The 27908-nt window shown below is 38.3% G+C and overlaps 1 protein-coding gene across 3 annotated transcripts in view; it reads left to right on the forward strand.

Annotated features, from left to right (window-relative positions):
* Positions 1-27908, forward strand: part of PTPRN2 (protein tyrosine phosphatase receptor type N2) — a 675251-nt gene that overhangs the window by 262516 nt on the left and 384827 nt on the right. For all 3 annotated transcript variants that reach the window (XM_064445017.1, XM_064445019.1, XM_064445018.1), the window contains 3 exons: positions 1877-2131; positions 3451-3491; positions 5348-5715. In XM_064445017.1, the coding sequence (XP_064301087.1) occupies positions 1877-2131; positions 3451-3491; positions 5348-5715 (664 nt within the window). The remainder of the gene's footprint in view (positions 1-1876; positions 2132-3450; positions 3492-5347; positions 5716-27908) is intronic.

The raw sequence follows: 27908 nt of genomic DNA on the forward strand, positions 1-27908 counted from the left end.
AAAAGATCATAGCATACAACCTCAGCTGAATTTTATAATGAAATCAGTAAAATTTTGTAATATCAGCAGGATGGGTTGTTGGAAAGATGTATCCTTTTAACCTGGGAAAGAAGGTACATCAAAGAACCATCTTCCCCATGTGTCAAAAACCCCTTTGATTCACACTAAACCTACAATGTGAACTGCTTAGATTATCTTGGTTTATATTGACTAATATAAAGTTATGGGGAAATGGCATTAGTATAGCTGGTGAATTACGGGGCAGGTCGGAGGAAATTAACCTCTGCCTTGAGATGCATTGAGAAGCTGATGGTCAGCTGCAGGCTCTAACCTCTTCAGCTAACAGTGTGCGGTCCAAAAAATGACAGATGTGTTCAAGGTCTTGGCCTCTTCCCAATGATAAATAATCCTTGATTCTCGTCTCCCTGCAAAATCAGGTGTTCTGCTGCCTCTTCCCTGGAGCAAAATAGTCTCTAACTACTTTTTTTTTCCCCTAGACTCTAACTACTTCTTCCTCCTTTGCTGTAAGAAGCAAAACCTTCACTTTAGCCCTTTTTCTAGTACCATTTTCCCTGTTGCACACCTACTTTTTGATTCACCTTTATGTAAGCCTGAAAGCTGACAGCTTGGTCCCAAAGTCTTGTTTACAGATGATGCTGAACATGTCCAACCACAGGGCTCAACAGGGAGAATGTTACTATAAGAAAAAAGGCTGGATGTTGCCTCCAAACTGTTTATATATAAATTCATATGTTTAACAAAGATTTAAAAGCAGACCATATCATGCTCTTCTTACACAATGCTACCTATGTGAAAGAGTTTTCTTGCTTGCATGCCTATGCAAATGTATGCTAAATTCCTGATCAGCATGAATAAGGAGAACTGAGTCAAGATTCAAAATGATTTTGGTGTACAACAGTAAGCCCTACGTTTAGTGTCTCATCCTCCAAGGGACATTAGGCTGAGTTTTGCAGAGTCGTACAGAATGGTACTGAAGGATATATGCAGTCAGAAAAGTACCTTCCCTGCAGAGCTGTTATGCCACATCTTCTATCTCACCTTTAATATCCATTGTCCTTGAATTTCTTAATCTTCAAAACTTTTTTCACATCAAGGTTTTTTTTTCTCTTTTTCCCCCTAAATATAAGTCCATTTGCATTTTCCTGGCCTTGAATGTCATCTTAACATTTCTTTTCTCAATATGATTGGTAAAACATTCATAGCTGACAAACCAAAACAGCAAAGTTCACTTTTGACAAAATATATATTTTCCAAGAGAAATCAATAAAATTTAGAAGATTTATCCATTACATATCCATGTATGTAATGGACTTATATCCATATCCACTTCTAATGGAAGGGGAGTTTTTTGATTGAAAGGCAAAATATCTGACTTTTTCCCCCCCAGAACTCTATATAGCTATTTGTCTTGCAAAAAGCAAATCACCAAAGAAACCTGATCTCTAAAATACAGTAGTGTTGTTTGCAGTATCTTAGTGCAGCTAAAAAAATTTAAGCTACCTTAACACTTGTCCTCAGTATTTTGAGTTGGTTTAGACTAGGAAACAACACTGCTCTTGAAAAGAAAAAGTGACCATTTTATGCCCCTCTCTCTATGACAACTTGCTGGCTTGTAGTGGCATACATACCCAATGCCTGGCACGGATTCACCTTGTCATGAACTCTAACATCAATTTATAATATTGTGTTTTCTGTAATGATGTCAGCATGAATGTGTTTGCACTCTTTTGGAAAACAGATGCTCTCCATGAAGGAAAAGCTATCTTTTAGGAAACATGAAAGATATTTACTGATATAATCATATATGCTTCATGTATGCAGCTAAATCTTGTGCTTATGTTGTTTTGTGATCCAGAGACACTTATTAAAGATGTATTGAAAGACCTAGAGAAACACCAGGTGAATGTGGAGAATCTCAGCTCAACAGAACTGAATGAGATCGCTGATACTATCGCCAATGCAATTCAAACTGTTGGCATTCAGGAAGAAACGGAGGAGGGTGCTGGAAAAACTAGAGAAGACAAAACAGAAGCACAAATGAAAAAAGGAGGTGCTCAAGGAAGGGCAGAGATTCAGACTGGATTAATGGAAAACAGTGTTAACATACCAGGTATCAATTCTAAGAGTTAAGTACAGCAAAACGTAGCTACCGTAATTTTCCTTTATTGTTTCACAATTGTTCTAGACTTTTAAAAATCCATTTTAAAGGAGACAGGAGGGAAAGTTTCTTTATTTTTCCCTGAAGGCTGCACAGTTTTAACTTTGTTGTTTTCTTTTTACAGCAGATTATTTATTGAAAATGCATCTTTTTGTGAACCCTTGGTCTTCAAGCATCACAAACAAGATAAACCTACACACCCAATTATATGGAAATGCAAATTGCTTTATGCTGTGTGTTCTAATTTCCCTTTCTTGCAAATGAGATGTTTAAGTAAAATTATAATGAAAAATTATTATATTCCAAGAATGTATTTTGAAATATGTGGTGGGAAAAACTGTGTTTTACAGATAATTTTTCTTCAATGTACCACAATTACTTGCAGAAGGAAGTCTTAGACAGGTACAGGTAGAAAACTACTTGTTCTCTTTCCTGCTTAGGGAAATAAGAGAGTTGTTATTGTTATTTGCTTCTATCTGGACACATATTTTCCTGGTGATGCAGGTTCAGGAGCTACAGTAATTGCCATTGATGAGTTGATAGCACAGTGGGACATAAGTTACCACTTACCCATTCTCTGTTTTAGGAATGTTATGATATCTAGGACATGTGCTAGACACTTAAGCATGTGCTATAAGTGATAAACTGATTATAACTTACTGTCTTTTTTCATGGTGGTATATTGAAATCCTTACTAGTTAGGGATATTCTGGTTATTTTAATTGTGAGTTCTTTTTGTAGATTAAAGTGAGCAGACTTGAGGGTTTGTCCTGAATCATGCTGGGAGACATGAATAAGACTCAGTTTATAAACCAAAAAGCCAGCAATATTTGACTGAGGTTAATGATGTAACTGCATATCATCACTGTAGTTAAACTGTAACATGTTTTTGGTAGATGATATCTATTGAAATAAGTAATCTTCTTCCACCAAAATATGTATGAGGGATATATATGTTTCCTTTTTCTTTAATGTAAATTTGCATTCAGCTAGCTAGAGCGATTGAAGGTTGGACACTTAATTAGCCAAATAACACTATTACATTGGCTCTTGAAGTATTCTGTCTATTGATCTTGCATTAATTTGCTAACGAAGTGGGGTAGAATAAAAATACTGAATTATACAGTGCTCTTTGCCCTTTCAGCTTTGATGTCTTAATGTTTAAATTGCATGAAAAGGCGACCACTACGAAGCAGCTTATAAATGGTGTTTGTTTCATATATGATGTTTTCTCTCCATAACTATGTATTTGTGCTTTTCATATCCTACAGACAATAGAGTACATGAAGCCAGTGCAAGAACTGATAAAAAGGTAGAGTACCGGTATTTTAACAAAAAAAGTATTCTGTCTCAACATATCAGGTTTATATGCAGTGGAGGTCAAAAACACACTTCAGGAACATAAGACTTGTTTTGTGTCTTGTGTGGATATAGTTCAATATCACAGAATAGGCATGTTGTTGTTGATGCTTTGAAATATTAAATGAACATTCGTTTAAACCTTAACCAAAATCAGTTTTGCAGTTCAAAAAACCAAAATCAAGTTCTGTTTTGCCTTTCATTCATAAATAGAATTCATAATAGATCCCAAAGTTCAGAAAAATTCAGGCTTTTCCTCAGGTTAGTACATTTTGAGTACTGAGGTGTTCTTGCAAACACCCTTCTTTTGTCTGTCCTTAGGCTCTTAGTTCTGGGGAATGTAAGCATCCTTGCTCAGGTAACCTCTCTGGTTTTCAGAAGCAGATGAGTAAATATATTCTCTCTGAGGGCATGTGTTTGTGGGACAGTTCAAAATTCCCTCTCCTTTCATGGGATCTGTCATTCTTTACTTTTTCACTTTACCATTAATTCTTCCAAATTGTTGAATATCAGAGACATTTCAAAATTAAATTTGGAGAGATTTTAGAGAAAACTCTAGGCATTACGTCTCATACCCTAGGTGGTAACATCAAATTTGGGGTTTTAATCTAGATTACTTTTACAATATTCCTCATGATCTTTGAATCATATCCTATAGACTTATATCCAGTATTCAGCCATTTTTGAGGTATATTAATCTTTCTTTTTCTAGATTGCATGGAGGAGAAAAATCTCAAAGAAATAGTTTTAAAAACTGCTGTGAAACTTCTCCTACTATATACTCTATCAAAAGCTAACACTGCAGGACTCATAAATGGGCAAACCCTCTTGTGTTCGCAGTAAAATCTCTTTAGTAGCTGCCCTTCTACCAAGCAAGGAAAACACATAGGTGGACAATGTGGCAGGAGATTTAACCACCCACATGAAATTCTTCAAGGAATGAAGCACTACATTCACAATAGACTTACAGAGGATCCCATGTATAGATGTCTTAGTGATAGTTTGAATAGGGGATGTAATAGAAAAAAATATATTGTGACACAGAGCACAAAGTGCCCATTAGCCATCATTTCCTCCCAAATGGTTGGCTGCAATAAACTTACATAATGAAACCAGCTAATGAGTTGTTCCAGGAATGTGTTTTGACTTTTGCTCATTCACTTATTGTTTTGATTTATTAGATAGACTTTTTTCTGTGATCATATGTTTACCTTAGTGGATCACTCACAAATAGTTTGTCACAATTTCTAGAGATGAATAAATGATATATAACTTGTCACATAATATCTGTTCCCTCTCCTGTATTATGAATTCTGAGACCCAAGATACATGCATGTTCCCAGTCCCAACGTTTAGGCGTATTGATGGATATTTCTATTATTTCTCCTTTTCATTAACTTATTTGATAACAAAGTTTTATTCTCATCAATACTTAAACACACAGACACGTGAAAATGAACACTATGAAAATATTATCAGCATTTTCTTCTAGCTGTTCAAGACAGTGAAAAGGATATCTAGATTTTGTGATATTTGAAGAAGAAAGTAACTGTTAACTATAGAATTTCTTTGCCCTTATTAAAATTATTGAAAAATACAGTGGCGTAATTTAACGCTCTTTTATTATTACTGAATAAACATTATGTTCTTACATGGTCTGGCAGCATATAGAAATTAAGAAAATGACCATGCAACATTTGTATGAATAGACTACCATATCAATAAGAGTTTGAAAGATTATACCCAGGTTTGGTTCAATATAACACTCCTGTGTTTAGTTTTAAAAATAATAATATTCTTTTAATGCAGGAGAACACTGAACAACTACTTAACTTCTTGAATGAGAATGTATTACCTGGAAATATACCTAAAGACCTTATACCTGAAGAATCTAAGATGGAAACCAAGAAATCTGAAAACACTGACTCTTCTTCCTCAGAAGAAATAAAAGCTGGTGTGGAAAATGTAAAGAGTGAGACTTTCTCAAGGGAACTGACAGCTGCAAACAGTGAATCTGACTCCAAAGACCAGAGCAAGACCCGCTACTGGATTAAGAATGCTTTAATGCAGAATGGAAACCCCAATGAAGAGCCTCAGAAAAATATGGGACAAGGCTTACAACTTGAAGTGAAGTCTTCTGAGGAGAAAGAATACGGCTATATTGTGACAGTGAAAGAGTAAGTACAGCAGGCAATTTGAATGGCATTTTTAATTGGAGAAAAGATAGTCATTGCACCTAATGAAATATGAATGTACAGGAGGAAAATGCCACAGGCCTGATTTGTAATACATCTGAAACTGTTTGGAACCTGTTCAGTACTTTGATGAAAATACAAGAAAACAGTTCCATTTTCTTACAGTTGCCTTTCCTCCAATGCAGAAGATATTTAGTTTGTAGGTCTTTTGCTTAGACCTCTCTATCTCCTCATGTTCCAGTGACCTTCCAATATGTCAGTGAGTGTGCTTATAGTTAGGATGTAGGCTTTAAATATTTGACTTGAAAGTAGCCTAAATATCAATGCCTGAGTCATTCTTTCAAAAAATGACACACAATAATAAAGCACAATATTTTCTCAGTGGTTTCATTTTGATCTGAAAATAACACATATAGGAATCCAAACATCACATATGCAGCTAGTTTAGAAAGAAAGATGTAACGATTTCAGGTCATGTCACTAATGAATTTGACATTTAATACTGTACTTTCAAAAGACAGTTTTTCTTCCCCTGTCGTATGCAGTTTATTATAGGAACATTTGGGAGTTTAGAACCATGTGGGCACTTTTAAATCCTTCCCTCTCCTGTGAGAACAATGTTATATTTGTTTAGCGATCCTGACTCATCTTCTGTGAGAAATTAGGAATTTCTAGGATGGGCTTACAAACCTCTGTGTAGCATTACAGCGAAACTGAGACTGAAACTTCCGTAGCAAGGATTGACTCTTTTGACTCTCTCAAACTTGTTAATGGGATTGAAGGCAATGGGATTGTGGAGGATTCTTGTTTTTACCAGAGTGTTGCTTTGGAATGCATGTGGCTGAGTATCAGAGGACAGCTTCTGTTTGCCTTCTCCCAGGGGCTATACTTGAGAAAGATGGGATCATGAAGAAACGATGCCCCTTGAGGGGAAGAGATTTTATATGGTGCATGGAGGGACAGGCAGAAGAGAAAAGAGTGAATGCTGAGGCTTGGCCACCTGCAAACATCAGAGACAGATAGAGACAGAGACTTCTCAAAAAGTAGGGAACAAACACCCACTCCTCAGAGATAATAGGAGGAGTGTATTTCAACTCAGAGGCTACCCTGCAGAAAATAAAATTTATGTAGTTACTGGAATGAGACTTTGTGAAGGAAAGGGCTCACCTTGCAAGGACATAATGGAGATGAGAGTTATGGTAACAGATCCTTGCATTGCTCTCATTGCATCTTGTCTTATTCCGAGTTTTATATTTGCCATTTTAATATTAAGATTTATTCACTTTCTAAAGAAACCCAGCTCTAGAGTTTAGAAAAGACATTTTGGGAGTTTTTGAGTGCTAGCTTGAAGGAAAGTCCCAAATAATTTCAGGTCCTCATACTTCTCTTAACATGTCTGTGTCAATAACCACTGTTAATCATTTAATGACGGAGTGCTTTGGGTTTAACTAACCAGTTTTACACTGCTTTTGAAATTACATTTTTCAGTTGTTTTCCTATAATGTTCATTTTGTTGAGTGGTTCCTGTAGCAGGCTCACTATTCTCAAGAACCTGCTCCAGGAGAAAGCTAGTTATTACAGAGTATTCTTCCAGGTTTTTTTCTAGGTCATACATTAGTCCTTCAGGTAGGTTACATTTCTGTTTGCTTGCTGCCAAGGGAGCACTCAGGAGTCTCCTTCTGTGTTTTTGAAACCAGTCTACCAGAAATTGATGGTATAGCCTAGTGTAACCACACCTCTTGGTCCCTGCCTATGAATGCTGTGCGAAGTAGTAGAAGCCAGTTTTTCCCCAGCTCAGTGCTACTTCCCCCAGGCCTTTTAACTCACATCAGTCTGGAAGGTGGCTTTATATCCAACAGTATCTTAATGACACCATCTCTCTTGACCATCCAGACTTATTTGGCTCATAAATTCTCTAAAAGCTTAGAGCATTCACAGCTCTGTGTAATGGGAGATGTTCTGACTTCCAGTCTTCACAGCGTGTAGGTTCTTCACTGTGTCATATTACCTGGTTTTCTTCCTAGCTAGTCCTCGCTGATGGGTTTTCCCTGAATTGTGTCTGTTATTATTCAATGAAACTTGCTGAAGAGGGTCATTTTCCAAAGGTTCTTGGTCCTAGAGGACTCAATATACGCGAATATAATTTAGCATAGATTTGTTCAGCTTCTTTACCATTTTCAATGCCAGAAAGACAAGACAAAAAGGAGTTTTCTTATATACTAGATTATTACAATTTTAGTAACTTTTGGTCAAGATGCTTTTAGATAAACTTTCGGATGTTGTTAAAAATGCTCAGAAACAATGAGAAAAAATTGCAATGGTTTGAATATAAAATATAAGTTTATCAAAACAGTTTTAGGTTTTAATGGTAACCAGCTCATTACACAAACCACAGAAAACTTAACTGATAACTCCTTGCTACGTTCTTACCACTTTGAGTACAACTAGATGTCGTCTTCTCCAGAGTCACCGTAGAGAAAAAGAGAACAAGCTTTCATACTTTTTCTTCAGTTCCTAATCTAGAATAAGTTAATTGTTAAAGGGAATTTGCTGACTGAGTTGAACTAAAGAACAATTCCTTTTGTACCAGGATTATGTTGCATTCCATCTGCAGTAAACAGATTTTGGTTCAGGGTGCTTAGCCAGTGACTTGTAACTCTTCAGTGATTTGACCTTCCTCAGTATTTCAACTCCAAAATATACTGGTTTAATTTTTATTGCTGTGGTTGTTAAACTTGTTTGTTTTGAAAAGGTCTATCTGAAATGTAAGAGTAAAATTAAACCCCACATTTGCAAAACAAAACTTTTATATTCTGGAATTGTATAAGAATAGTAAAAATGGACTTGTCCTCTCTGCAGCAACAGTGAAATACTTTCTACAGCAGTTGAGGGATCTGTTACGTACTAGTGTTTCCCACAGCCATTTCTTTAGTACATAAAGTGGCCTTAGAGAGCAGTTGGATCAGTGTAGCTGAGAGTTTCAGTAAGGACTTGTTTTCATGAAAGTTGCTGTAATTGTATTTTTTCTTGGGGGAGACAGGATAGAGAAAGGGATGTTTGTTAACTACCACCACACAGAAGAGAAATTTTAATGTCCATTTAAGGAATATTTCTTTAGTAAGCTTCCTGTATCGAGTTTTTGTACTGAAAATCTTACTGTCTGTCTGCAGTAAATAAAGAGTATTAATAAATGGCTTAGGTGCATGCTACACATTTATATATAGCTGTACATGTTATATTCATACAGTGAAGTAAAAGGTCTGGAACTATTCCTGGTCAGGTCTTTAATCTATGTCACTCTAAAATCACTCCTGTTTGAGAGGTGATTGTAGTCTATAAGCACTCAGGAAATTGATTTCACAGCTGATCTTTGACATTTTGTGTTTAGATCTTTATGCTTTTTTAAAGTTCTCTATTTTAAATAGAGAGGAAGGTGGAGCTAAAGGTAGGCATGAAATAATATCTTTCTAACAACCTGAGTGTTAGTCAAATTCGTATGTGAAGTATCTTTCTTGCAGCAGTTAACAAATTTAAGATTTTAAAGCTGAAATTATGACTTAAGTGTTTTTTTTAATCCACTCTTAACTTGTGCACACAAAATGAAATACCAAAATATAGCATGAGAGGTACTTATTTATTTTCCAGGACTACTGTCTTCGTATGTTTTTCTTCTTCCTCCATAACGCAATAGGTCATGGTTTCAATCCACCAATTTTTATTGGCCACTATTTTCTAGAGCAGCGAAGCTTCATTTTTACAGCTGAAACAGTGGTCTTTCGGTGAGAAAGAGTAGTAGTCCAACATATTTGTACACTGGGGATAATAGCTTGAGTTCTTTTCACCTTCTGATCTGAAAATGGAACTGAAAAGATTATACTCAGTGGTATAGTTGACAGATGTCAGGGGTGATCCATTCACTATTAGATTCTCAGGCTTCTGTGGCTTTGCAAGTGTGACCCAAGGAGATATTAAGACTGCTTCAGTGAACTCCTAAGATGCCAGCTTTTAATTGTGCCACAAAGCAAAGATAAACATTTCCATGTAATACTTGAAGAAAAGATTTGTGATAGTTTAAAGACTTGTCAAAACGGCAGTCTGATTGTCAACGGCAAGAACAATAGGTCACTCCTGCTGTGTTTGTCAAGTGACCTTTCAGATGGTTGGAGCAGTGCAATCCATACCAATCCATAATATCCATCAGCACTAAGCTTTGGAATGAATTGACAGTTTCAGTGTAGAAAATTGTCCAGCAAATCCTCCACTGTGCTGCTTCAGCACTTTATTATGCTGAGAAACCAATCAAATTGGGTGATTTACTTTGTTTACTCTTTTCTCCTTCAAAATATTGGTATTCTACCACAGTAGGATTTGTGTGAAAGAGGTTTGCTTCTTTCTCAGTGTAACTGCTTTGAACTGTTTCTAATAATTTTAGCTCTGGAATTCTAGAGTAATGTTATTTAAAAAGTTGTCTAGGGGATGTTATTTTCATTTGTATGCTACTTTGGCTGTAGTTACAAAATAAGTCTCCATTATAGTGGGGATACATCAACGTGAGCTCTCAAATCAGAGAAGTCTTTGCCTTTGGACTAAAGAACTCTTCCTATTTTCTGAAATTCTCGTTCTTCAAGTAGGGAAAACTTTTTCTTGTATTGGAAGAAATGCCAACACTCCCATTTGTCTGGCAGGATGAGGGCCAAGATTCCACAATCAAAACATTGTTTAAATGTTTAGCTTCCCAAGTCCCTCACGAGGAAACCAAAAGCCTGACTTACCAGAACATGTAGCTCTTACCACCTCCAGTGAAACTAAATGCAAGCTGCTGCATGCTCAGCAGTTTAAACAGTCAAGCTGGTGTGCAATTTCTTAAATATGAGATTGAGTAATTAGACTTAAATGCACTAAGAAAAATGCTAATTTGAGAGTAGAATGTTCATCTCTCTTCACTGCTTGTTGTAGTCTTTCAAGCTTCAAAGTCAAGTCATGCTTTTCTGAAGCCATGCTTGGACACCCAATGCAGGGGAACCTGTCCTGTTTTGTGATTTATCAGAATGCATGTGTTTGAAGTTTTTCATACAAATACAAGATCACAGACAGCTCATGCGGCTCTGTTAGCTTGTGAGCCAACTTCTGGCATTGTTGTATTAGTCAATTCCTAGATATCTCCTGTTTTGTCATATGTTAACTCTCAATTCCAGACTGTCTATGTAAAATTATATAGGCTGTAAATCTGTTCACAACATGTTAATTTAATTGGATCATACATGCATTTCTATGCATTTAATTTGAGGTAGCCAGTATTCTGCTCAGATGCTGTGAAAAAGCTGAAAATGGTTCCTGTGTTCATAGTATAAAATTGCTACAGAATATGATTAGTCTGACCCATTTAACGTGCTGAAGGGTTAGGTTAATTCCAAATGCTTGATATTATTCCTCCACCTTTACAAAGGTGATAAATGATACTGCTTTGCATATGATGATTACTTTCTGCACAATGGGATTCAGGTTAGGACCCGGAAGCTGGGCTGTACAGAACTCTTGGTTTATTCCCCAAGTTTTATGTTTTTCTAGGCACGTCATTAAAGAATTGTATTTTTATTCTCTTCATTATTTGTTTCCCCTACCAGGTTAAAATATTTAGTGCATTTTAATTGCATTTAAAAATGACATTTAAAATAAATAGGAGAAAATGAATCACAATATCTACAGCAGTGAAACAGGACTGATAGGTTTTATTGTTCTTTGTTGTCTTGATGTTTCTTGGAAGCTGAGCCTTTGTATTGCATGAGGCTTTTCAGCTTTTTTTAAGAAAATAGTAACAAAACGTTCTTGTCCTTTACTACATATATGCAAACAGAAACACTGGTTTGACCTTCTCTACATATCTCAAAGTCCTTTTTGAAATTGCTATTCAACGTGCAAGTACACTTTATCAAGGGAAAAAGATTTATGCGTATTCTTCACTTAACTTCTGCAACTAGCTTTAAAAACTAAAATGAATTATAAACATACATAAAACAGAAAAGCTTTTCCTACAAAAGTCTGTTAAAATCAACAAGGGGCAGCATTGCTTACATTAAACAAGAAGTTAAATGTAAAGTTTTTATCCCCCACTTTGTAATTTACCTTAGAAGTCTCTACCCTTATATAAATAGATTCCATAAACGTCCATTATTCATTTTAAAGCCAAAAGTTTTGGTTCTGATAGCATAGCTTGATCCCCTACCTAAATAATAGAGATGGAAAATACTTGCCTATGAATTTATCCAGTAGAGACAATTCTGTCATTATATCTCAACACTATAACTGGTGGACAGACATAAATCTAGAATCTTCCTTGGCTAACTCTTCACATGTAATTATTCACACTCCCTAGAGCTTTCTATGCATGAAATCATTTCCCCCTCTTTAATCCTCCAGTTTTCTTGTGATACTTAGAAAGTGACAGAGATCATATCCCCCACATTACTACTTCACTGTGTTAATTCTGATACTATATATTTGCATAGGAAAAGGATACTTCATGCTTCTTATTCATGCACAAGAAAATAACAGAGAAAGAGCAGTTACTGTAGATTCGCCATAGAAGGTAATAAATACTGGTGTGTTTTTGTTCAATATGAGAGTTCAGCTTTGAATATTTTTATTTCTTCTTATCTGTTGTATGTGTAGAGATAATAATATAGTCTGTTCTACTTCAGTTGCCCTTAGCTTTTGTACTTCCAAAATCTGTTGAAATATATTATCCTGGAACATGATTCTCACCTGCTGCTGAAGATCACTTTACAAGAGAAGAGTCCTTCCAAGGGTCTATCTTTCCCTCCTCTTAGGGCTTTGCTTCCCCAGATGTTTTCCTCTGCTTTCTTTCAGGACCAGCTGTGCATTTTTACCTGTAGAGGAATATCCAGAGCAAAATTTTGAAGTGATATAGCTGGTGACCAGCTGATCTGTCACACTAGCAACGGTAATGGCAAGGAATCGCTCTGGTCCCTTGAGTCGATGTAAGGCAATGGGTAATTGTAGGAGTGGGCATGGAGTCCCCAGTAGTGCCACAAGGACTAGCTCACATTTGTATCTCTCCATTTGGCTGAACAGATATGGCTGTTGGCCTGGTTTCCCGGAACAGACATTCCCAGACATTCCCACTCTGTCTTTGCATGCTTTCTGGGCCACTTTAGCATCCCTTCTTTGGGTATCATGTGCCAGCTTTTTCAGGAGAGCAGCCGGTGCTGGTACTTCACAACCGCTCTGTGACAGGTTCAGGCTACTCTGCTGTTTCCAGGCTAGAGAACTTTTAATTGCTGAGGCTGCATGTTAATATTCCTGAACTAGGGATGGGGCTGTGAGCTGTGCTTTGTTTTTATAAACAGCGGTAGTCATTAAAACCCTGAGATGCTGCAATATCTCACAATACCATATGGTCAATACTTTAGTGTATCACAGTGGTTTTGGGGTAATTACCATGTAGTTCATTGTAAGAGAGTGATGAATTTTAAGCTTTTGAAATGAGTGAGAAGGAGAAAGCCAAAAATCAGGATTCCTGGGAATGCTGCAAACTGAATCATAATGCAGTATATTATTTACCAGTATTTCTTCATCAGTGCTGTTTTGCCCAATTCTGGGAAGCTCATATATAAAAATGCAATAATTTAATTTTCGTGACCAAATTTTTTAATTTCTTACTCAGATAATAAATATACAATGTAAACACCTGACTACTAAAAATTTTAATTAAGTCATTTTAATCTCACTCTAAAATATTTTTATTTCATGCAAATGAAATGTCATAAATAGAAAATAAGTGAGACTAATGCAGACCATGGATCATAAATTAGAACAGAGAAAATATTTTATTTTTTCTTTCAAGTTGATATTCTGGCTTTCTACTGGCACTTATATGAAGAAGGCATGCTGTAATCTGAAAACTAGATATATCTGCTACAGAAATGCATTTTGAGCTAATTTCTTAATAGTATGAAGAAAAATTTTTGTAAAAAGTAATTTAAAGAATCTTTAAAGAAAGTAATTTAAAGAATATTTAAAGTTTGGATCTCTTACAGGAATTTTTGTGTTTCTTTAAATTCTTGCTTTTGACACTAGGTTGTTGGATATTCTTTGTCTTTTGTAATTTAAACCAATTTATAATTGTAATTTAGACCAATTATAAATTGGTCTGGGCTTTAAGCTGCCTTGAAGGAAGAGGGAAGATATGAAGGAAGGGAAGGAATGAAAAGTCAGAAGTGCATTAAAATATGTATCATCAGTTGTCCTCAATTTCATTTATTAATTCCTTGTATGAAGGAGTAATTTGATATGAAAGAACAGTTATGCATTTTTAAGTTTTTTTTGCATCAGAGATTCAGGGTTCATGACAAGTGGACTCCAGCGCTGTTTCTAATATTTCATCTTAAAATGCATTAGGGATTACTTTGGTGGGGTCCATTTCAGTCTCAGAAAGGAGGATATCACAATTATGACACAAATTATTGCCATTATTTCTGTGCTTCTGCTAGTGACAAAGCATTTGTATGAGTTTGTTGCTATTAACACAGCTGGAGGTTGTGCATGTTTGAAGTAATGCAAGTACAGGCTGGCACAGTGTCACACTTTCATTATAACTCTAGAGAGTTGGTCCTTCTCAACTTCTCTATAACTCGTGTGTTTCCGTGATGCCATTATCTCCTCAGACCTTCATATCCTGATGTCATGGTTTAACCCCAGTGAGCAACTAAGCACCACACAGCCGCTCACTCACCCTCCTACCCCGTGCCAGTGGGATGGGGGAGAGAATTGGAAAAAAAAAGTAAAACCTGTGTGTTGAGATAAAGACAGTTTAATAGGGCAGCAAAGCAAGATAATATAGTAATAATAAAAGAATATACAAAATCAAGGGCAGTGGGCACAAGTTGGAACGCAGGAAGTTCCACCTCAACATGAGAAAAAAATCCTTCCCTGTGCGGGTGCCAGAGCAGGGGCACAGGCTGCCCAGGGGGGCTGTGGGGTCCCTTCCCTGGAGATATTCAAAGCCCGCCTGGACGCATCCCTGTGCCCCCTGCTCTGGGTGTGCCTGCTCAAGCAGGGGGGTTGGATGAGATGATCTCCAGAGGTCCCTTCCAACCCCTACCATTCTGTGATTCTGTGAAGAGATGCACAATGCAATTGCCCACCACCCACTGAGTGATGCCCAGCCTGTCCCTGAGCAGTGATCACCACCCCCTGCCCAGCTTCCCCCAGCTTTATAAGTGGAGCATGACACCATATGGTGTGGGACATCCTGTTGGTCAGTTGGGGTCACTGTCCCGGCTGTGTCCCCTGCCAGTCTCTTGTGCACCTGGCAGAGCATGGGAAGCTGAAAAAGTCCTTGACTAGTGTAAGAACTACTTAGCAACAACTAAAACATCAGTGTGTAATCAACATTCTTCTCATAGTAAATCCAAAACACAGCACTATACCAGCTACTAGGAGGAAAATTAACTCTATCCCGACCTGACCACTGCCACTGATTTTTACCAAGTGTCATCTGTGTTACAAATTGGTCTGGACTTGAATTTGTCTATATTAAGAGGTTTATATTCACACTTACTGATAGTGGGAAAAGAGGGAAAAAATGGTGGAAAGTGGGAATTTACTAAGCTGTCAAAATAGAAATAATCTTAAAAAGGTTTTGCAGCTAATAAAGCCTTTGTGGAAGCAAGCATAAAAAAATGAATCTGCAGCCCAATGCAATAAAATTGCAGTGTCCTTAAAATAATTATGATAACAGTGCTGCGAAGTCAGGCAGCTCTCAGACAACCCAGCGGGTAGCTCCGTGCTCAGAAGTTATTTGGTTGCTTTCATGAATCCTGAATAAATGTGAGCCATTTACAAAATTGATCATTATTTAACTAAATTTAAGGCACAGACTGCATTCAAACCAAATTAAATCCATTTAGCGCTGAAATGCATTCCTTCTTTAAGTCTTTACTGGGAATGCATGCTTCAAGATATATGAAACCACACTGAAGCATAGACAAAGGCCTCAGACTCAGACAGGCAAGTCAGGCTGTTGTAATGCCATGTACTTGAAGCATCAGTGCCCAAGACTTTCATTATAGATTATCGGATGAGTCACTCTCAGAAGCACTTCCAGACAAGAGAAATAAATACAATTTTGGTGTCTAAATGTATTTTTAGGCTCGGTAGGCTCAGAAAGAATTTAATGGCAACACTATAAATTACTTTGATGTTAAAATGTTCTCAGTAGTCCTTGCTATGTCACTTACCTCCTTTGTGACCTGGAGCAAACCACTCTAATGTCTCAGTTTCTTCTCCTTTCTATGGATAATATGCATCTTTCTTGTGATGAGTGAGACTTCCTTTGTGTCTAGAAAAAGAGGAGTTGAAGAAGGCTGGATTCAATAGCTTTATACTGGTGGTTGCGAACCTGATGAGAATAGGAGAGTCATGTCACTGCGTTGCCATGTCTTCTCTGACATGCCATGTGTTACGTAAGGTGGCAGGAGCACTCACTCCTTCCATGGGGCATGTGTAGATGACACCATACACCATTTATTCCCTCCTCAGGCAAATGCAACATCTTTCCTCTGGATTGCAGGGCACGTGGCTCGGGTGTTGGTGGCTAAATCAGCCAGGCTTGGTAAGTGACCTTTCAGGTCAGAGAATAGTGGTGTTGGTGTGCTAGAAAGTGCCATGAAGCCAGTTCCCAGGAGATAGGAGTCAGTGGGAAGAGGGGAGCGAAAATCTCTTGAGGAGCCTTGGTAAAGCTACATCTGTTTATTGTGATGGCATTAGCAGCTCTTCCATAGTTCAGTTGCTACTGAAATCTGCACACGAAGAGGTTCAGATCCTTCTGTTTCATACTTCAGTAGCTGAGTTTCCCATTATGTTGCTTGGTAAAATATTTACTATTCTTAGCAGAAAAAAAAAGAAAGAAAAAAAAATTAAACAGTGTCCTTAAAATAAAAGCTTTCCTAGTTCTGTTTTTGACTTCTCTGAGGTGCAGAAGTGCTGTGATCACTGACTCTGAGACCACATTAATGGTAAGCTACTATTCACATTTTAAGTCTTGGCTACTTATATCTGAAGGCCACTGAGCATTGGCCTCCAGGAGGCAGTGCCAGGGACCCTCTCTTCTCCTTCGCAGCAGCAGCACACCTGGAAGACCCTCAGGAGGGAAGCACCTTCTGATGAGATACATCAGAGTCTCCCAGGAGAAAAGCTGCTGTTGCATCAAAACTGCAAGTTGTACCTACCCTTCAAATCAACAGGAGATAAATGGGATGCTCTTCGTAACGACTGTAGGAGAGTGAGTCACAGAACAGGGGCCAGGGTGCTGCTGCGGATTAAGAACTGGTTATGAGATAGGGCAGAAAGATTCATCGTGAACTGTTGCTTCTCAGCGTGTAGAGAGATTAGTGGTACCCCATGGGCAAATTGTCTCTGTTAAGAAGAACTGTGGAGGATTTAGAAAAATTCCAGATGGATTTAAATGCGTTGAAGGATTAAGGAGCACAATGGTAGATGAAATTCAGCTGGAATAAGTGTGACAGAATAATAGACATTAACCAAAATAGTCCAATAGTCCTTTTTTTTTGGGTGGGGGGGGGGGAGAGGTGAAGGTATTCTTAAAACTCCTCATAGTCTGGGCTCTGAGGCTGTGGAAAATTTTGAAGAGTTGCTGTATCTAGATACATGAATTCTGCCCTTGGTGTGGTGGCACATATTTTCAGATGTGAAAATTTTAAAGAAGGCATGCAAATCCTGAAGTAGGTAGCTCATTTCCCTGCCATGTATTTCTAAAACATGAACTAGTCTAATACATATGACCGAGATCAAGACTTCAGCAGATTTTAAAAAGAGATATTTATAAGTAATGAGCATATACATAATCATGTTAACTAATTGTTTGTAGAATTATACCATAATCTTATGTATTTTTTTTCAGAAGGAATATCCTTGCTGCAGGGTATAGGGCAAGAGGGACTGATTTCCGATCTGTCTGTTCTTTGCATAGGCTGCAGTGTAGTGGGTGCATGTGGAAATAGAGTGCATGACTGAGATCATCGTCGCAATCTGGAAACACAACGTTCATGTGTTTCATGAGGTTCTTATATGGATAAAATGTCACCGTACAAGTATCTGACTACTGGAGTCAGATACTGAATCAGTTGGATTCTGGTCTGGAATGGAATAATCCCATGTATTTGGTCAGGTGTCCCTAGTACTCCTTGGATAGAATACGGGTGTTTTGCTACTTTTTGATTGGGCTTTGAGCAACTGCCTGAATACTGGCAATTTCATATCAACCCTCCTACCTTTTAAGTTTTTCTTCAGGTGGTTGAGGCCAAGGTTGAATCCTGGACAACTTTTTAAACATCTTTCTTTCTTGAGCTTTAGCAGGGTGAACACAACAGTGCCCAAGACAAAAAAAATTAAAGAACTAATGGTTTCTGTCTGTCACAGCATTGTTTTTCCTAGGGTAGACTGCTCCTTAGGTAGTCCTTAGAGAGTTGTAGCTCACCTGACTCTCACCTTCTTTCAGAACTTCTCCAGAATTATTTTGGACTTTATTTTATTTCTTAGGTCTTATTTTTGGATTCTTCTGTATCTACTGCTGGCTTAAGAAAATCTTAAGAAAATCAGGCAGTAGCATGTCCAAGGTGCTTTAGAATAACCTTCCGTCTTGTGCTGCTGGCTGCTGCTGAGAGCTGACTCAAGGTCTGGGGTTAGTATGTACTGCTGGGGATGTGCTCCCTTCAGCAATTGCTCTTCTCTCTCCTTCTTGACCCCAGCAGTAGGAACTGGAAGTTGCTTTCCCCCTCTTTACCCTTTTCTCCTGACTGCTTTTAGCAGGCAAAGCAGTCATAGCTGGTATGCACCAGCCCCTTGCCCATGGAGGGGCACTGCTCGAGTCCTGGCATTCTGGCTCCTCTGCTTGTTCTTGCCAAGCAATGCACTCAGAGAGGAGACACTGGCCCGTGAAGGTGGGTGGTTAAATGCTAAAGCTACTGTCGCCTGTTCAAATAGACATGCACACCCTCCTCTACTGGGTTTAATCTTTTGTATTCATTAGAGCAAATAATAAGCAAACAGACAATTCCTAGCATATCTGTAAGTCATTTCAAAGAAGCTCCGAAGCACCTCCATACACCTCAGAGACTCATCACTCAGCCTGAGCCCTGTGACAAATTCACCTGCTGTTTTCCAGACATGGAGGGAGGATGGCAGCTTGTGCTGGAGCTGGCTGGGCTGCTCCTCCCAGCTTCCCACCAGCGGGGAATTTGCCTGCAGCCTAGTCAATGCCCGTGCTGCTGCCAATGCTTTTAGCAGCCAGAGAAAACTAGTCCTCAACATTATTCATCCTAAAGGTGACCTCTTTATTTGACTCTCTAAAGCATTCCATATGGTATTCCAGACCCATATTTCTGAACTTTGGGGTTTGGGTTTTTTTAGGTTTAGCTTTTTATCTGCAGTACTAAGGAGGCTGTGCTGCATATTATGAAAGTGATACTATTATAGACTCTTGCCGTGTCAATGAGAGGAAGCCAATCTGATGTCAATGCACAGAGACATTTTTGAAAAATGGCCAGGTGGAACTTTCTTAAATAATTATTTTAAGCTATGGAATGCATCTTTCTTAAAATTCTATATTTAAAAAGACTAGAGGAAAACAAAAAGTATCTAAGATCAGTACTAAAAAAAGAAAATATTCAACATGAAAGGAGCTCCTGTGTGTGACTACTAAGTGAATGACTGTTAAAAAAATCTTAGATATAAACACTCAAAATAAATACAGAGGTGGGCAGACCCAACAAAATTATGTTTGTCAGCTCAAGCCTCAGATTAGCTTCTAGAGCAAAGTACCAGCACTAGAAGACATTCATCTTTGATAAACCCATCCAGATGATTGTCAGACTAGGTCTTCTGGTAGATTATTTTTGCTAACTTGTGAATCTGTGGGATAAAGACCCAGCTGAGAAAGAATCTTACAGTTCTAGCCCAATGCTTTCACCTGCAGGGGATAATCTGCATGTACCTCTCATTGTTTAATAAAAGTTGTTTGCTGAATTTTAATTCTTCACCAGATTTAGTCCATTCAGCTTCTCTTTTCAAGAGCTTTGGGTATCTGTCTTGTTATCCATGTGGCAAATACCTTTTCCCTTTAAGGCATATTTCTATGTTTAAAGCTGAAATGCTGTTATTTCAGAATTTAGGGTGAATGCCAGACTGCCTCATTTAGGTGCCAAACTTAGAGCTGCTGAATGCTGCACATCTTCCCCAAGGATGGGGGTATCATCCACTTCATTTGACACCACTGAGGTCCCTGAGAGGCAAGTGAAGACATATCCACAGAGGGAGGTTGGGCACTTCCTTTCCTCCACTAATTAGAAGGGACTTTTGGAGACTCCAGAAGACAGTCCAGACTGCAAAGTATCTCCCTGTTTCACTGAAACATGCCAAACAAGTAGGGTATTCTGTAATCCAGTGTGTCTAGTGCTCCTCTACTGAAAGGCACCATGTGTAGTATCTTCTGCCTGTCTCCTGCTTATTACTGCAGGGGTTAGAAAGTGAAGCAGGAGATGGAAGAGATCTTACTGAAGTTATTCTGAGCAGTTTTAACTCCCACATTCTGGAAGAGTGCTCTGTGTACCTGAGCAATAGCACTGTCCATCGTCCTCCTGATGGCCCAGCAGTTCATCTTCAGGCATAAAAGCAACAGAGGAAGATAGACAACATGCAAGAGAAAACATGACTCTCAACTTGCAGCACTCAGAAGGAAGGCTGCTGGTCCAAACTTAGTTTTTGAGCATGTGTGTATTTTACATTAGTAAATATTGAAAGTGTTTTTAAAGTAAATATTAGTCTAAATAAAAAATGTCTCCTCCCCAAAAGTCCTAGGTGCTGGGTTCAGGTTCTACCTTCCTCTGGTTGAGATGTGGATTCAATACTGTTCAAGCTGAACACAGGTGCAGCAAAGCTTTTGAGTCTTCTCCAGGGGAAATAGGTGGAGATGCCACTGTGATTGAGTTTGGATAGCAAAACAGAGGCTGCGTGAGAGAGTGGCATTTACCTCCCCAGAAAATGTACTTTCTGATACTGCTGAAAGGACTGTAGTTAAGCACTCGGGCAACTTTCAGGCTGTAGAGAAATCACAGAATCACAGAATTACAATTTTAGGGCAGCTCTCAGCACTCTTAAAAATGGGCAAACGGGCCTTCACTGCCCATGTCCCAATTTAAGCAAATTTTAGGTGGATTGAAACCTACCTTACTTATGATTTCACTGGGGATTACACTGGCATTTAGGTTTAAGGAGTGCAATTCACAATGTCAGGCCTATTTCTGTACTGTAGATTATTCTTCATTTTTGCAGAAAATGATTCAGTTGAACTAATTTGACAGGGCTGACTGGACGTCCATTATAGTGCTGCATTACAATTGCTAAACAGAGTATTGGAAGGGCACTAGGTACAGTCTGGTAAAGACAATACATAATTTGAATGACGGTGCTAAGGCAGCATTTCAGAGTTCAGTAAGTGGGTTTCCGAAGACACCTGGCAATTGGGAGAAGGAAAAGCAAATGAGAGCAACTGCTTGTGAGTGACATAACCTCAGCATAACATTGAGCTATGTGTTGCTCTCCTTGGGCTGAGAGCAGGCTTGGCAAATGCTAGCAATCAAGCCATCTGTATAACTGGATTAGATTTTTCACTACCACAATGGATCAGTTTATGGGATTGTTTTGACAGGCATGTTGGGAAATACAGAACATGTAGTTTTCATCATTGTTTACTTCTGTTTTTCCTCTTGTTCCTTTTGACATTGCCCACTGGCTTTTATTAGAGTTTGAGCTCCATTTAGCTCAGCATGCAGAGCTGGCCATGCTGCCAGTGTCACTCCCCACAGAACTTCTTCATTTACATGTTTCCTTCTTGTTCTTTAACCAGAAGGGGAAGCTTTGAGCCTTGAATGTGTAAATCATTAGGTCCAGGTCAAAAATAGACAGTCCATTATTCAAAGTGGTCATTCTCACTCATCAGATTTGTAGTTTATCTTGGGTATTTCTTGGAAACGTGGCATCAGTTTGTAGCATTGTTTGGATAATTGCAGCATGAAGCTGAACTGGTCTTGAGAGTCAGCACTACTCTTTTGTTGAGTGGTTGAATTGGCCATTTGTGAAGCACATCTGGTCCATAAAACTCTTGCCTCCTACTCCGTTTGCCTGCATGTCATGGTTTAACCCCAGCTGGTAACTAAGCCCAACACAACCACTTGCTCTCTCCCCTGTGGTGGGATGAGGGAGAGAATCAGAGGGTAAAAGTGAGAAAACTCGTGGGTTGAGATAAAGACAGTTTAATAGGTAAAGCAAAAGCTGCGCACAGAAGCAAAGCAAAACAAGGCGTTCATTCCCTCCTTCCTGTGGGCAGGCAGGGGCTCAGCCATCTCCAGGAAAGCAGGGCTCCACCATGTGTAATGGTTACTCAGAAAGACAAAATGCAGTCATTCCAAATGTCCTCTCTTTCCTCCTTCTTCCCCCAGCTTTATATGCTGAGCATGATGTAATATGGTGTGGGCTATCCCTTTGGTCATTTGGGGTCAGCTGTCCTGACTGTGTCCCCTCCCAGCTTCTTGTGCCCCCTCAGCCCCTCGCTGGTGGGATGGTGTGAGGGGCAGAAAAAGCCTTGACTCTGTGTAAGCCCTGCTCAGCAGGAACTAAAACATCCATGTGCTATCAACACTGTTTTTATAACAAATTGAAAACCTAGCCCCATAAGAGCTACTGTGAAAAAAATTAACCCTACCCCACCCAAAACCAGCACACCACAGCAGGCATTTGGCAAGGGTACTAACTCACCTGTGAGGGAGAAGTTATATTCACCTGGATGTACGTGCTCTAAATATCCTCTAAAAGCAGCCAGATGTGCTCTAAAACCAGTCAGATCCCCTATGCTGAAAAAGTTTGGAAGAAAATTTTTGGTAGCAGAATGAGGAAAGTTTTCACTGTAACTAAAATTTAATTTTCAGGTTATGTGGTATTCACTACTACAACATCTTCTCCATATTTGGTAGGGAGAAGTATATATAGCCTTTAGGGACAGCTAATAGTGCTACTATTTCTATTCTTAGGTCCAGAAGGAATGCAAGTCAAATAATAACAGTCTTTTGTATAGCAATACTAGGTATCTGACAAAGAAACTTGGTATCATTTCCTTCATTTTATGGATAGTGAAATTGAGGGTCAGGAAGATGTCTTGACCACAGTAACTTGATAGGCCTCCTCCAGATGAAGACATATTTTGTTCCTCATTCATAATTCATTCGGCAACAGATTTTTCTCTCTTATGTATAAAACCACTAAAGACAGTGAGATTTCATAGATAAATTTTAAAAAATGGCTAGCAAATTCTGTACATTTTGTAGCAGTCACGGAGAAGAAAATCATTTGCTGGGACTGTTCTAAATTCTGCCAAATTTCTGTGACCAGATTTTAGAAACGACTCCTCATCACTATATTTTTCTTGTAAGTTGAGCAAATGAAAAGTGAAATCTTTAATAAACAGTAGCAGAGAAAGATGATAATCCAATGTTCTATTATTTAAATTACCCCTGCAAGTGGATTGTTCCTTAGAATATTTCTGTTTTCAGCTCCCTCACTGGGAGGGATTTAGATATTGGAAGATACAGAATATTATTTTCACCAGGCAATCTAATTTTCCTGTATTCAGTGACCAGTACACTTTGTGGAAACATTTTAACAAACAATTACATAAAGCTGGGCTCCCAAATGCACTCCTGAGCATTTAAATGGATTATACTAATATTTAGACATGCCCAGCAGCTCACATTAAAGTTAAGAGATATTTATTCCTGTACTTTCATTTCATATTAATCTCTAAATAAAACAGCCTTATAGCTTAGTTTTGGGTTTTTTTTTTGTTAGACAAAACTCCTGATGAAGTTGTAGGGAGCCAATTGGCTCATGATTATTTTAGCTCACACAAGTTGGTATGGATTGGATTATTTATTTTTCACATCGTTAAAATGGACAGGGAAGTTTTCATGGTTATGTCATGATGTTAAACTATGACATCAGTGTCTTTGCAGAGCTAGGGTGTCATTTCATCTGAAGGGACAATGTAGTACTACCATATAACATTGGCTATTTTTAGCAGAGATATGAGCCATATGCTCCAGCAGGTATAACTAAATAGTGCAAGAGCTGTGCCCTGAAAAGTGAGATTAAACAAAAGCAGCAGTGAAATATTTTGCAGATGACACTCTGCCAGACTTTAAAACTATATGTACGTATATCTTCGTAAACCCCAAAGGAAATATTTATATTTCATTCTCCATTTATTTCTTCGTTGTCATTAACCTGTCAAACAAAGTATATTCTACAAATAATATGAGACTGAGATTGGCATCTGAGTGAGACAGAGTTCTGCTACTGGTTCAGTAGGGTCTGAATCCGTCAACTGAAAAATAGTATTTAGGCTAGCCCTCACTGATAGAGGTGGCATCAGGAGATAAAGCAATGGAACAAAGTCAGTTGTACATGAATTTTCTACACTTTCTGACTCTCTATATTCTTCCAAGCTGTGGAGAACTGGAGCTGGAAGCCTAAATAGGACCTCAAAAGAATGATTTTAAACTGTGAGATGTATCACATTTTGTTTTAGCTGCTATTATCATATCTTAGCACAGTTAACTTGAAAGAAGATGCAGAAATCTACAGCAAGTGAAATGACAGCAAAGGTAGGAAACCCAAAGTAACCACTATCTCAAGATCTAAGCTGGCAACAGCTATGTCATCTGCAAAAAGGTTCTATGCCATCCAACAGTTTATTCTTCCCAAGGCCAAAACCTAGATCAAAGGTGATCAGAAACCGTCAAGGCGATCAGAAAAAGTAGTGGTAAAATCAAGAAGGACTGCTAAAGGCACTGCAAGAGCCATTAATTTTCTTTGACACAGAAAGGGTTAGCCAGCCTCAAGAGAACTTGCAAAGCATAAATAGCATCCATGGGTAGGGCTTGTGCTGGTTTTATTTTTTCCAGTACATGCTTTGTACCTCTGAGGCCTATCTAACTTGTGATTTTTGTTTTAAGGGTTCGCCATTACTGGTGTACTGAAATGTGTTGTTCTCACAGGCTCCAGAAAGATAATGCATATAACTTGGACCTGTGTCGTACTATGTCTGGAAACTGAGAGGCCATAGCCCAGAGACTCACTCTATGCTGTGCTGCTCTGAATGCCAGCAAGGCCTGTCACCAAAAAGAGGTTTCCCTCTCTCATCCCTGACTATCGGGAACTGAAATGACCATCCTGACAATTCAGACAAAGTAGTGTGAACCCTAAACCCACCCTTAGCGTTCCTCCAAGTCTTTGGCCTTGAGAAAATAGTTTCATTGCCAGGGTTGCCTCAAGAGTCTTCTTTCTATTATTACAATTTCTGTCTGGAGTATCTCACTATTCATTCCTTAACTGAATAACTATTTCTTCTCTTTCTTTCTTGGTTTATGTAACACTTTCCTCTGAATTAATTTTATAGTTGTTTAACCCTCACAATCAATAGATGGATCATACTCATAAGAAAAACCCCACTCCGTAATACAGAATCTTCTTCCCGTGTAGAACTGAATCAAGTAAGCCAAAACCCAAGCATAGTACGTGAAAGATCACAAATAGCAGCTGTTCTACGAGTACTGTGTGCTTGCACTGGGGATGTGTGTGAGGGCTACAGGCAGGAGGATAGGTGATGTTTGCAAGTTGTCTTCTGGTAACAGTCCTTGTATAAACCTGAAATCAGATAGGTGATGTCAGTGTACGGTGCGGTTGCAATGCAGGCTAGTTTGCTTAACGTGCTGGTGGGAATGGTTTATTGTCTATGTGTAAAAAAAGCTAAAGGCAACCACTGTACAAACTGTACAACACTGAGCAACATGCAACGCTAAACAAAAGCCAAGAAACAGAGTGTAGAGAATGGTGTTCTGGAAATTTTAGAGAAAGGTTTTGAATATTCAACTCTCCTACAGTACAACTGTCACATAACTGTAATGAACAGTACTAGTATGTATCAACATTAAGAAGTTGGAAAAATTGCATTGGGAAATATCATTATGTAAATTAATCATTCTTAATGTGAATCCTCAAATGTGATAGTGTGATCAATAATAGTACTGGTACCAAAGAGTACTGGTTCTGCAGCTTTCTTGTGCTGTTATGAATGATAACGTCTTAGCCTAAGAAACTACAAGTGAGTTTGTGAACCTGTGTGTTTTAGTTTGGTATTGGGTGAGAGTTACTAAGACTACTCCTGGATGCCCAGGCTTGCAAAGGAATGGCCTTCCAGCACCATTTTCTCTCCAGCGTTTTTGCTGGGTTGTAGCATTCAAATGCTCTAATTATGTCCCCCATTACTGTTCCTACATTGGCTTGTAGCAGCATACCTTGTTTTTAAAGCTGCAGAATGATTTTTCGGGGGAGGAGGGGTGAGCAGGGAGTAGGAGGTTCAGCTTTTACAAATGAGACTCTCTTCGTTAGAGAACGACACCAGTGTACACAGCAGACACTGCCTGCACCGCTGCGTAGTATTGCTATTACAGTAAAAGCCCACTTGCTGACACCAATCATTTCCATAAAATTTAAGCCAACATCTTTGGGAGAAAAGATTTAATTAACACATAAGCCCCTGATTCACTATGACAATCTGCTTTCAGAGTGATGGGAATAATCACATTTCTACCTACTGTCAGTCCTTGAAATATAGGGGGTTTATGAATAATCTACAGTACATTTTTTTCCTTACAGAAACAATCAGATTCTTTTGTTACTTTCACGAAGAACATTTCTGTCTTAGACATCTAGAAAAACTCTAAATTTATCTGGTGCCTTGAGGGGCTACCTCTGCTTGTGTGACAGGAGGTCTCTTGGGTATTTTGGGTTAGTAGCATGAAGGGAGGTTGAGCAATTCCATCCTAACCGAGATCCACATGAGACATCCCATTATTTAAATACAGGTGCCCTTAGGGCAGTGTATGCAGAACCCAGTGCAATAAATAAATAAATAAACAGTGCTCATTGCAGACAATAAATAAAATTGTGGCAATGATTACCGTGGTATCAAATTAGATTAAGAAACTTTCACTGTGAAACAGAAATAATAACCTCAGTACAGAGCTTTGAAAAAAATGTTTTTTCCTCCCTTAGTCCAGCTGAAAAGATCATGTCTAGTAGTACATACATTTTTTGACACGTCCTTCTCCTACTTGTTATAAATCCTTGAAGGAAAAAATACAGAACTTTTTTTTCCCCTGGGGTAGTCTCATCAAAGTTGTTTCTGATTTACTGTGGCATAAGTTAGATAAGTATCAGGCTTGTAAGGTTTAATTTCATGATCTTTGCAGTTTTAACAATGTTGAGAATAATTCTGTAATCATAATTTAGGCAGAGAATGTTGTGTCTGTTGTCCTCACTGGACATTGCTATATCATTTAATTATCTTTTTACTTTCTTAATACTTCTTAATTCTTCAGTGTTTCATTCCACAATACTGAACAACTAAACAAGGTATGATCTGTATATTAGGGACAGAGTGTTCCTAATGCACCTTTAGAGTTGTAACAATTCCAATAACCTGAAATTTTTGCAAATATAAATTTTGCATCTAGGTAAGTGCTTTTTTAAATGATAGTGGTCCTCTTGTGCTTGATTGCAACCTGTTTTCTAAATGAAAAAAATGTAAATGTGGCATTGACAAAGGTTAAAAAGATTTAAAGGGGGTTCTGTCAGCAGTGCATGCACACACCAAACTAAATCCTAGCTATCTAATCAGTGTCCTCTGGACTGTGTGCCTTATCCCATTGTTTACTTTCAAATCCCTAATAATTTTGTATCCTTTCACTGGGCAAAGATTCATTTTAAAAGCTAATGAATTTAAAAATATGCTTTTCCCTTGTCCATTTGATACCGAGCCTGCAATTTAACTTTCATTGTTTGTTTCCCTCCTTGTCTCGTCAATCCTTTTCTCTCTTTCTGTCCTTTCACTTTATTACATTTTTTATTGAGGACTGAGATGAACTGGTTGCTGCATCATGGACCCATTACACTTCCTAACAATTCCATTTACACCTTATTGTTTGTCTTATTGCTGGAAAATTCAGGTGATTCATCATGCCTGA

The sequence above is a fragment of the Phalacrocorax carbo genome, chromosome 2 (assembly GCF_963921805.1).
Source record: "Phalacrocorax carbo chromosome 2, bPhaCar2.1, whole genome shotgun sequence".
Classification (NCBI taxonomy): Eukaryota; Metazoa; Chordata; class Aves; order Suliformes; family Phalacrocoracidae; genus Phalacrocorax; species Phalacrocorax carbo.